Consider the following 12,965-nt stretch of genomic DNA (forward strand, 5'->3'; position numbering starts at 1 on the left):
TTTAATCCACTTGGGAAGCAGAGGCAGGTGGATCTCTGTGAGTTCAAGGCCAGCCTGGTCTACATAGTGAGTTCCAGGACAGCTGGGGCTACAGGGAGACCCTGACTCAAAAAGACCAAAAAAAATGTCTTATATGTACTATTTTAGCATTAGGTTGCTTTTTAAAGATTTATTTTTAAAAATATTTTTGTTTACTATTTTTATTTTATGCATATGAGTATATTACCTACATGTGTATAAGCGCACCTGTTCTGTACAGTGCCTGTGGAGATCAGAAGAGGGTGCTGGATCCCTTGGAACTGAAGTTATGGATGGTTGTTAGCCACCTGTAGGTGCTGGAAATTTAACCTGGGACCTCTGCAAGAGCAACCAGTGCTCTTAACCACTGAGCCAACTCTCCAACCCTTAAGATTTATTTTTAAACTATGCTTATCTGTTTGTGTAGGTATGTACATGTGAGTGTAGGTGCCTACAGAGGCCAAAGATTTTCAATTACATCTGGATCTATAGTTACAGGCAATCACTTGTGTGTCTTTTAACTTTAGTACTCGAAATAGAACTTGGGTAATCTTGAAGAGCAGTATATACTCTTAACTGAGGAGCTATCTCTCCTACCCTTTAGGTTACTTTTCATGCTCAACCATGGAATTGAGATAATGATCTAGTTGGGTCATATGCCTCCCTTGTTACCTTACATAATTATAAAGTAGACACTATGCTTAAAAATCACTTGGGTGGAAAAATGTAATATACCATATTGCTGAAAATGTAGAGAATGTTTATATCTTAATTCATAAAAATAGATACATTTAGCAGTATCTAATAAAAATTAAAATTATCAGACCCTATAATCCTCAAATTCTATCTTTTGATGAAAGCATGCTCTTATATAGACCTTCATATTAGCTTACAGAATTGTGTAGAAAACTGTTACTGCACATTTAGTACAGAGCTATAAAACTGGATAATAACTTCAGGGCCTCAGAAGAAGTGGATATAGTATGGTATATTTGCATGACATATTTCTGCTGTTTCAAAATGTACACAGCAGGTCTTGGGATGATATTTCACAATTATATTTAATACATAAACCCAGTTTCTCAGGGATATTTGAAATGTAGGAACATATATGTGTATCTTTTCAGAATGCCCTTGGAAAAGCCTGTGCGCGTGCGTGTGTGTGTGTGTGTGTGTGTGTGTGTGTGTGTGTGTTTGTGTGTGTGTGTAAAACTAATGAAAAGGGTTTGTACACATATAGTAGTGATTGATCTCTGAGGAAGAGGATTATGTTTGCAGTCAAAAGGGTGTTTAACTTTATCTGTACTGTTTTATCTTCTTTTTGTAAACAAAGAAGCAAATAACATAAAATGTTAAATGCTATTTTAAGTATAGTGTGAATACAGATGTTTCATTCTTAAAATTTTTCTGTATTTTGACAATTTATTAAATTAATGAAGACAAGACTCCTTTATAGGAAAGTAAGGTACAAGTACCATCAGGTATTTAGGAATCATGAGATACTGATGTGGCAAGGACAAAACAGATTTGGAGCCAGAACACAACTGAAATTTGGAACTATCTCCATTATCAGAAGGAGAAAGACTGTAAGTGGAATAATGGCATCCTGCTTAAATATTTTCTACATTGTTATTTCTCATTGTGGCAGCCATAGTATACAGAGTCACCTGTTTAATTCCCACCTTATTACTAAATGCTTGTTACACAGTGCCTGTATTAAAGACACTCAGCAGTAGTTACTGAGGATCTATTCAGCTTCATTAAAGACATTTTTCACAGAACTGTATATAGGACATACAATTATCTTGTTCTCAAGTTAAAGAGCATTTTTGATAAGCTTAAAAAGTATTATTCAAAGAATTCAATGAATTTCAGACACAGACACAGACAGACAGACAGACAGACAGACACACACACACACACACACACATACACACACACACACACCCCAAATGGAAGACCTAAAAGAAGGTAGGATAAACTTTGGACTGAATTCACAAAAGAGTTAGAAATATTGAAGAAAACTCAGGCTGAAATGAAGAAGGAAGTGAAACACTCAATAAGCCCATTAGAAACGACAGGAGAAAGTCTCATCAATAGAATGAATGAAATGGAAAAGAGAATATGAAGAATTCAGGATAAAGTTGACCAATTGGACTACTCAAGCAAAGATTATGAAAAGCTTAAGAAAACACAAGAATGGAATGTGGGACACCATGAAAATATCAAATTTATGCATCATAGGCATAGAGGAAGGAGAAGAATCTCAGGATAATGTTATGGACCAGATCTTCAACAGGATTGTAGAAGAAAATTTCCAAAAATTAAAGAAAAACAGGCCCATACAAATATAAGAAGCACATAGAACAACAAGTAGACAGGACCAGAAAAGAAACTCCCCATGGCATATCATAGTAAAAACACTAAACATACAGAACAAAGAGAGAATACTGAAAGCTGCGAAAAAAAAAACTCAAACAAGTCACATAAAGGAAAACCCATCAGAATTACAGCTGACTTATTAATGCAAACTACAAACACCAGAAGAGCCTGGATCAAAGTATTCCCAGTTCTAAATGACCACAGATGCCAACCCAGAATACTTTTCCCAGCAAAGATATCGATTATAGTTGAAGGGCAAAGAAAAATCTTCCACGATATAAATAGGCTGATAGAAACCAGCCCTTCAGAGAATTCTTAAAGCAATACAAAGAGTTGAAGAAAGGAGCAACTATACCCAAGGGGTAACAGAGAGAAACTAAATGAAGGTATCAGTTATAACAAGAATGCAAACAGAAATCGAAATGACAGGAATCAATACAAATCTTTCAGTAACTTTAAATATCAATGGGGTGAACTCACCAGTCAAAAGACACAGGCTAAATGAATAGATTAAGAAACAAAATCCCTATTTTTGTTGTCTGCAAGAAACCCATCTCACCTTCAAGGACAGCCATTACCTTAAGGTGAAATGATGGAAAAAAAATATTTGAAGAAAATACTACTCAGAAAAAAGCAGGAGTTGCAATTCTAATATCTGACAAAATAGAATTCAAACTAAAACTAATCAGAAGAGATAAGGAGGGCAACTTCATTTTGTTCAAAGGAACAGTTGACCAAGAAGATATTATAATCATGAACATATATGCACTAAACTCTAGTGCACCAATCTTCATTAAAAAAATACTACAGGACTTTAGACACAGATTAATCCCAACACACTAATAGTTGGGAACTTCAGTACCCCACTGTCTCCATTAGACAGGCCTACAGGACAAAGAATAAACACAGAGACATCTGAATTAAGCAATACCATACATAAAATGAATCTAAGTGACATCTACCGAATATTCCACCCAAGCACCAAGGAATATACTTTCTATTCAGTACCTTATGGGACTTTCTCAAAAATTGACCACAGACTGAGACACAAAACAAGCCTGAACAAATACAAAAAAATTGAAAGAATTCCATGCATTCTATCAGACCACAGCACAGTAAAGCTTAAAATCAACACCAGAAGCAGCCCTAGTAACTACATGAACTCATGGAGTTTAAACAATACACTCCTGAATGATAAGCGGGTCAAAGGATAAATTAAGAAAGAAATAAAAGTATTCCTGGAACTAAGTCAAAAGGACAGTACAACACAAGAAAACCTCTGGGGCACTTTAAACACAGTACTCAGAGGGAAGTTTATATCTCTAAGTGCCTACATTAAAAAAATCAAAAAGAACACAAATAAATGACTTAACATTGCAATGCAAGACACTTGAAAAGCAACAACAAATGAACACAAACCCACCAGACAAGAAGAAAAAAAATCAGAGCAGAAATAAATGAAATAGAAACACAGAAAACAATACAAAAAAACAATGAATTTAAGAGTTGTCAAGAAGATAGACAAACTCTTAGCCCAGCTAACTGAAAGAAAGAAAGAACAATTCCAAATCAACAAAATCAGAGATGAAAGGGGAAACATCACAACAGACAACAAAAAGATCCAGAACATTATTAGGGATTAAAAAAAATTTATATGCCATTAAATTTGAAAACCTAAAGAAAATGGATGGATATCTAAAATCATGGGAATTACAAAAGCTAAACGAAGAAGATATCAACAGCTTAAACAGGTTGATAACACATAAGGAAATTGAAACAGTAATACAAAACCTCCCAACTAATAAAAGCCCAGGCCCAGATGGTTTCACAGCAGAATTCTACCAGACATTTAAAGATGATCTATATCCAATACTTCTTAATTTACTCAGAAAGATAGGAATAGAGGGAGAACTTCCAAATTCCTTCTATGAAGCCAGCATCACTCTAATCCCCACTCTAATCCCAAAACCAGATAAAGATACTAACAAAAAAGAAAACTATACACCCATATCCTTAATGAACATAGATAGTAAAATTCTCAAGAAAATATTTGCAAACTGCACACAGACACACATCAAAAAGATCATCCACCGTGATCAAGTCACATTTATTCGAGAGTTGTTCAATTTATGCAAGTCAATAAATGTTATAAATCACATAAATCAACTTAAGACAAAAACCACATGGTCATCTCTATAGTTGCAGAGAAGGCCTTTGATAAAATTCGACATGCATTTATGTTCAAAGTCCTAGAGGGAATTGGACTGGAAGGAACATACCTTAACATAATTAAAGCTATTTAATATTTGTTGTATAACAAATCCACAGCCAACATCATTCTAAGTGGAGTAAAACTGAAAGCATGCCCATTAAAATCAAGCACCAGACAATGCTATCCACTATCTCCACTCCTCTTTAATGTAGTGCTTGAAACTCTTGCTAGAGCAATAAGACAAGAGAAGGAAATTGAAGGAGTACTAATTGGAAAAGAAGAGGTCAAATTATCCCTTTTTGCAGATGATATATTATATCTAAGAGGTGCAAAAAATTCCACCAGAGTAATGGAACTGGAACTGACCTGAAACCACATCTCCTGGAGGATAGTACTCATAGTTTTGGAGTGTATTATAAAGGTGCCAAGGGAAAACATCAATCAATCGTCCAGCACCAGCTTCAAGACCAAATAACCACATCAATGGCTGGCACAGCACATGACATTGGTGCAATAGTGGCACTTTTATCTTGGGGCCAATCAATAGGTATGTAAATGAGCTAAAAGCCCACTCAGTGGGAAAAAACTCAACTGTGGTACTTTAAACATACCCAAATACACATAGCTGGAGAAGCCATGTATCTTAGAGAAAACCCCAAGACTGTAATGTCCCCTAGACTAATGTAATTTCTTGCTGTGTGCAAAATATGTATCCTCATATTTACAGACAAATATTCCAGTCACCATTTGTCAAAGAAGCTTATTTTGACCATTATCAAGTAACACAACTGATCACACACAGACATTGTCTATGAGTTGCCCAGGCCTAAGCAACACATCTAAAAATACAATCTCTACATCTAAGGCACATGGAACATAGAACATAAGACACTAATGAGAATCTCTCAATTCTCATTAATGAAGCTCCCTCATGCAACATAGGGACAGGAACACTAAAGGCCACAAACGGCCAAAATGTAGAGATTAAGAGTCTGCAGATTGCAGACTCGTATATTAAACTTCACCCACCAAGGGCTCAGGGACCATCATGGAAGAGGGGGCAGAAAGATTTTAAGAGCTAGGGAGAAAGTGCACAACCATATGGAAACAGGGGCCTACAAGCTCCTGGGACTCTGCTCATATGGTGTCAGCATACACAAGTCCCATGCAAACTCAGGCAAACAAAGACCCAGCATAGATTTGGGAAAAATCAACAGCAGATCCCAGTCTTAGCTGAAGAAATATTGGCAACTGATTGCTGCTAGGTGAAGAGCTGATCTTCCTAAAACAAGGGACTATAAATTGGCTGACTAGACCTCAGTGGATGGACTGGCACTGGGGAACATCTAGGGACACTGACTTGATATAGTAGAGTATATGGTTCCAGTGATTGGGTTGTGGGAATGTCCTAGTGGGATGGCGCTATAAAGATGGTTAACATTCTTTGAGCTATTCTGTATAAAATACACAAAAATTCAATAAAAACAAATTAAAAAAATATTTTTACCTCTTCCTTGAAAGAGTGGAGAGGGGGAAATTGTTGGATTGGGGCCACTACTCTAACTTCCATTAACCTTGTCATTTGTCCTTTATGCTTAAATTTGGTGCCACACAGGGTAGCGCATAATTTTTTCCTAGTTTTATATGCATATATTGATTTTTAATCCTGAATATGGTTTACAGTTTTTGTAGGTGCTTAGTTTTGTTTCAGGCATATAAATTGTGGGCAGAAATCTAAGGGTGTGTTAGGTCACTAACTTGGAGCATAAAGCACTTTCTTCAGTCATCTTCTACCTTTTTTTTATAGATGATGATATTTAAATAACCAAAACATACTAGGTGTTGATTACTTCTTTCTTGTTTGCTTTTGGAGGCAAATTCTGTGTGTGTAACTTTGGTTAGCCTGGAATTTGCTATGTACTTGCTAAATAGAACAGGCTAGCCTTGATGTTTTGGCAATCGCCTTGTCTCTGCCTCCGGTTTCTAGAATTATGGACATGTGCTACTATACCTGATTTCTCTCAGAGGCCATTTCCTATTTATCTGTGTGATGAGTAAGATTAGTTCCACTTAATACTCAATATATGAAAGCAGGCATTTTATTTAATTTTTGAATGATTTTATTTTCCATGAACCATAGGTGTTGAGGTTGCATTGTAGATGTGTCACTTAGGCCTGTGCAATTCATAGACAATATCTCTGTGTCACCAGTTATGGTACTTGGTAATTGTCTCCAATTGGTGCAAAATGATCTTTTTTGATGAGTGGTGACTGGAATATTTGTCTGTAAATGTAAGGATACATATTTTGCAAAGCATACAGAAGTCCCATGCAAACTCAGGCAAAGACCCAGCACAGAAATGTGAAAATGAACAGCAGACCCCAATCTTATCTGAAGAAATACTGGCAACTGATTGCTGCTAGGTGAGGAAGAGCTGATCTTCCTAAAACAAGGGACTCTAGATGGGCTGACTAGACCTCAGTGGATGGGCTTGCCCTGGGGAATGTCTGGGGACACTGACTTGACACAGTGGGCCTTAAGAGGGATGACAGACTATATGGGGTCTGGTGGGGGGCTATGGGAGGGTGCCAGTGGGGACGGGGTATAAAGATGATTAAGATTGATTGCAATATTCTGTATGAAATACACAAAAATTCAATAAAAACAAACTTAAAAAGTATTTTATTTATTGTAATTTTATGTCTATCAGTGTTTTGCCTACATGTATTTAAGTGCATCATGTGCCTGTTGTGCCCATGGAGGCTAGAAGGCCTGCAATCCCCTGGAACTGAAATTAGAGTCATGTGTTAGCTGCTATGTGTGTGGTAGGAACCAAAAGGGGGCCTGTGGAATAGCAAAAATTGCTCTTAACCACTGAGCCATTTCTTCAGCCATTTATTTATTTTTATTTATTTTTTATTGAGATTGCCATGTCATATAGCCTTAGCTAGCCTAGAATTCTCTGTTGTTCTACCTTAGTCTCCCTAGTACTGGAATTACAGATGTGTACCACCATGCCTGTCTAAAAGTAAGCATTTTAAATATATTGCTAATTATAATTAACATGATGTTAATTATATTGTCATAATTAGATATGCTGACAAACTTCATTTCACACCTTGAGGTTTTTTTTTCCACCCTTGTCCCATGCCAACCATCACCATGTAAATAATTTCCATTTCCCCTCATTTTCCTGTACTTTGTAGTGTTGCGTAACTAACTCTGGGCTACACTGCAGCTTCACCTGCCTCTGCCACATTTTCCCTCACACCAAGCTTGCTATAGCTGCCGTCTGCTGTTTCCCAAGCTGCAGTTTCCTTCTCAGTTGTGGGTGAAACTCAACGTTGGATGATTCTTTTCCACATAGCTCAGCACTGATCTTTGATCCTGCAGCATTTTTTTTTTTTTGCCAACAATCTCACAAGCGTATATTGAACATCATTGGCACCAATCTCAGACTTTATTTCAACGAATACAGATGAAACAGCTGTTTTGCTGTCCAGCTCATGACTCATGTGTTCACTATAGAATGATAATGTTTTCCCTCTTTCTCTAACTATAATTCTAATCTTCTGTGTTTTCAAAATACACTGTAATTATCATTTCATCAGGCAAAATGTAGAGAATTCTCATAATTTATTAAAAAATTGAACTCTCTCTCTCAGGGCCTGAGAGATGGCTCAGCAATTAAGAGCACTGACTACTCTTGCAGAGGACCCAGATTTGATTCCCAGTACCCACATGGTGGCTACAAACTGTCCTTAACTCCAGTTCAAGGGGAATCCGAAGCCCTCTTCTGACCTCCGTGGCCAGGTGCACTCACATACATGCAGGCAATATACTCATACACATAAAATAAAAATAATAAATACAATATTAAAAAATTGAACTCTCCATATGAGCAACTAATAGTCCCCTCTCCAGTAACTTTGTTTCCTAGGTCTTATAATTTTCTGCAGGAATGTCAGCTTTAATTTGGTCTCCCATTATTATGCTCATATTTCTCATTACAACTTACATTAAACTTACAGCCTCTTAATGTTTTCACGTTGAATCATCCACACTCATCTGAAAATATTAAATAGGAAATCTCAGAAATAAGTAATTCATAAGTTTTAAATGCTTTTTATTGCAATATATTGTTATAATTGTCATATTTTACTGCTTTTGTAAATCTCTTATAGTTATTAAATTATAGGACTGGAGAGATGGTTCAGTGGTTAAGAGCACTGGTTGCTTTTGCAGAGGACCAAGATTCAGGTCAAAGCCCCTACATGGTAGCTAACAATCTACTGTAGCTTCAGTTCCAGGGTCTCCAACGCCCTCTTCTGTCCTTCACAGGCATTACACAACAGGAATGCACTAACATACATGCAAGCAATACACTCATACACATAAAACAAAAATAATAAATAAAATAATTTAAAAAATAATAATTAGGACTGGAGAGATGGCTCAGCAGTTAAGAGCATTGAATGCCCTTGGAGAGGATCTGAGTTCAATTCCCAGCACCCACATGGCAGCTAAGAACTGTCTGAAACTCCCAGTTCCAGGGATCTAATGCCATCTTCTGACTTCTGTAGGCACTGCACAAAACAGGTGCACTGACACACATGCAGGCAGTACACTCATAAAATAAAAATTATAAATAAAATATTTTGAAAATTATTATTAAATTATGCTGGGTGTGGTGGTACATTAATCCCAGCACTCAGGAGGCAGAGGTAGATGGATCTCTGTGAGATCAAGGCCAGCCTGGTCTACATAGTGAGTTCAATGCCAGCTTTGACTACAGGATGACCCTGTCTCAAGACCAAAAGAAAAAAATTGTTACATTATATATAAATTAAACTGTGCTGTATGCATTGTATGTATAGAAAAAAAAACAATTGTCTCTTTGTCAGTATCTGTGAGGGATTGTTGGCTCTAGGAACTACAGTCTGTGGGTGTTTGACTTCCTTATATACGATGACATAGTATTTCTATCCAACCTATTCACATCTTGCTATATGCTTAAGTCATCACTAGGTTACTTATAATACCTAATGCATATTAAAGCTGCATCGAGAGTTGTTCTACTACATAGTGTATAAATAAGGAAAAGAGAAGGATGTGTCTGTGTTCAGTATAGTTGTGTTTTCCTCACCCTGAGTATGCTTGATCGACTGTTGACTGAGTTCATAGATACACAACCTACAGTTAGGAATATCAACTGATATAAAGATTTGGTATTACCCAGAAGTGTCAGGAAATCCACTAGGAATATTGCAACATGTTACCTGAGTGTAGGTGGGGTCTACTTACATGTGAGGGCAGAAAGAGATTATGCGGTTTAAAATAAAGCCTGAACCCCAGCTTATAAAATGCTGTGTGTAGTGATGCCGTGTTTGTCCTTCATTGCCTCACAAAGATGGCAATTCAGTTTTTATTTTGTTTCTTTCAGCAGGCTGTGGTAGCTGTCCCTCCTCTTGTTCCTTCAGTTAACAAAAGGAGAGAGGATGAGCTGTCTGTTGGAAGTGCCCCCGTGGCAAAGCAGCAGTCATATCAGGCCTCGGAATATGCCAGCAGCCCTATAAAAACAAAGACAGTAACAGGTATGGATCTAGAATAAATTCATCAGCTAGTTGAGAATTAGTTTACTTTTTGTTGTTCTTTTCCATGTTTCTCTAAGAAGTTAATATTAATGTTTGAGAGAAGAAAATAATAAAAACTAAAAACACAATTTGCCATTATACTTATTAATATTTTTTGTAATATAAAAAACAATAGCACATTGATTTTTTTTCTTCAGATTATTGGCATGTACTGTGTAGTTTTTGCCCCAGAGTTTTCTGCTTTTGTTTCTATCTTTAGAAACCTCATATTTCCTATAAATATTTTAAAAATATTTTATTTTTATTTTATGTGTATGTATGTATTACCTACATGTATATAAATGCACCCGTGTTGTGCAGTGCCCATGGAGGTCAGAACAGGGCATCAGATCTCCTGGAATTGGAGTCACAGATGGCTGTTAGCTGTCATGTGTTTTGGGAAATGAACCTGGGTCCTCTGCAAGAGCAGGTAGTGCTTTAGCCTCTGCACCATCTTCTACAGCTCCTTGTACTTAATTTTTAAAAACTCTTGTTCACTTGTTTTTTTAGCTCATTTTAAAAAGTGTCTGTAGAGTTCTAAATCAGAAGGTAATAGTTATTTTAATACTAGGAAATTTCTTCTTTTTGAAGTAATAATTCTTTTGAAAAACATTTGCGTTGGCTACTATTTGTACTACTTTCCTTTTCCCTCTTAAAAACATGTTTGCAAACAAATGAAAGATAGGTATGGAGCTGCAGAGAGAGACAGAGACAGAGACAGACAGAGATAGGAAGAGAGAGATACATGGATAGAAAGATGGATACATAGATGATGGATAAATAGCGAGATTGATAGAGAAATAGGAAGATAGAGGTAGATAGGAAGATGATAGATAGATAGATAGATAGATAGATAGATAGATAGAAGATAGAGTGGAGAGGAGCAAGACAAAGAGGAAAGCAACAACAACCCTAAAGGCTGTTTCTTGGTTTTCTTGGAGAAATTTAAGATAGGCTTGCATCTGATCAAAAAGAATCACAAAATACTAGAATGAAAAGCAAATAAAGAAAACACAGGCTGCCTGAAAAGCTGGTGTGATAGAATAGTAATCTTCAGATTTTTCTTTGCGTGTTTTGTCAGTAATTTTTTCAGTATATCTTCAAACTATAACATTCATTAATTCATACTTTATGTTACTTTATAAAGCTTACTAAATAATTTAAATTTATTGACATTTAAATTTTGTTATCCTGATAGAATTTTAGTGTTACTTCAATAACGTTATAAGATTTTAAAAAATATTTTAAAATTAAAAAAATTTATTTTATGTGTATGAGTGTACTGCCTACATGTATGTAAGTATACCCTTGTTGTCCAGCACCCATGGAAGTCAGAAGAGGGTATCAGATACCCTGGAACTGGAATTACAGAAGGTTGTTAGCTGCCATGTGGATGCTGGGAATCGAACCTGGGTCCTCTGCAAGAGGAGGTAGTGCTCTTAACCACTGAGCCACCTTTCTAGCCCCTATTTTAAAATATTTTGTTAAAACAACTTAAAATTTTTACTTTTTATTCAGTTTTTCTCAGTTGTTTTATTGGCCGCTACCTCACTAAGAAATTTAGATCCAAGAAGTGAAATATGTGTCATTGAACTCAGGATACTTATTATTGGTTTAATCAATTACATTTCAAAAAGTTTTATTGATATCAGGCTAATGAATTTCTGTCTTCTAATGTAAAGCATTTATTCCAGTCTTCATTCTTCCTTCAGCATATTGACAACACATCCCTGGGGGCATGTTTTCTCATGTCAAATCCAGAGCCTAATGATCTGGCTTTCTCCCTAGCCAGTTTGTGTTGAGGACCCCTGCCTGTCCTTCAGAGGCTATAGTTACAAGATGGCTGCTGCACCCAGTGAGCATTGATGTGGGTTTTTTTTTTTTTTATTTTTACTAAAGTTTTTTTATTCTTATTCTTTTATGAAGTTAGTTAAATATTAATGAACAAGAAATTAAAGAGACTGCGCTGCAATTAAGTTAGAATATTCTAACTGAAAAACAATTACTGTGAAACTATTTACATTCTCATAGAATTATAAACATTTCTCAAGGAATACTTTACAGCACAACTTTTTTTTTTCATACAGAAGAATTCATTCCAAAGCAATTGACATTGAGACGTTTTCACATGCATTTCTAATCTCTATATACATGACTATCACTGGTCACAGTCGCCCACCTTCTGAGCTCCTCGGCATCTGAGCATGAATACAAACTCGTCAGATAGACAGCCTTCCTCTCCCACTAGAGGCTCCATACTCAGCCATCCCTGTCACTGTCCACTGTGTTGTCAGCACCCTCATCCATTCCCCCCTGTCTGCCCTTCTGGTAAATCTAGTCAGCAGTGAAGAAAAATAATTATCAAGGCTGTAGTGATCATATGAAACCTTGGCTGTATCTTTATCCCAAATTGATTTGTTGTAAGGCTCAGTAAAAGCTAAAATGTAAACACAGCTCAGCAATGGTCAGGGGATATGGTGGGCATGCTTTAAATGGGAGAGATGCTGAGTTCTTTTCCCCTGTGGTGTTTGGAAAGGTTCCTGTCCTCTCCTTTCCATTTTAAATGTGAGTGCATTTATTCTCTCTCATTTCTTCACATTTCCAGCTTTTTATTTTTATTTTTTATAAAAGTAGTGGTGCCCAGAACAGAAGCGTTAATCTATTGGTAGCCTGATGTGGGGCAATTAATTAAAGCTTTAAGTTAGGATCAATTTCTCAA

The 12,965-nt window shown here is 36.4% G+C and overlaps 1 protein-coding gene across 10 annotated transcripts in view; it reads left to right on the forward strand.

Moving 5' to 3' along the window:
• Positions 1 to 12,965, forward strand: part of Vps13b (vacuolar protein sorting 13 homolog B) — a 723,076-nt gene that overhangs the window by 279,117 nt on the left and 430,994 nt on the right. For 9 of the 10 annotated variants that reach the window (XR_003849285.1, XM_029562766.1, XM_029562764.1 and 6 more), the window contains exon 21: positions 10,057 to 10,207. Coding sequence is in view for 9 of the 10 variants with exons in the window: in XM_029562766.1 (XP_029418626.1) it covers positions 10,057 to 10,207 (151 nt within the window). In the remaining variant the exon portion in view is untranslated. The remainder of the gene's footprint in view (positions 1 to 10,056; positions 10,208 to 12,965) is intronic. The other variant, XM_029562758.1, reaches the window with a different exon arrangement.

The sequence above is a fragment of the Nannospalax galili genome, unplaced genomic scaffold (assembly GCF_000622305.1).
Source record: "Nannospalax galili isolate Female #2095 unplaced genomic scaffold, S.galili_v1.0 scaffold334, whole genome shotgun sequence".
NCBI lineage: Eukaryota > Metazoa > Chordata > Mammalia > Rodentia > Spalacidae > Nannospalax > Nannospalax galili.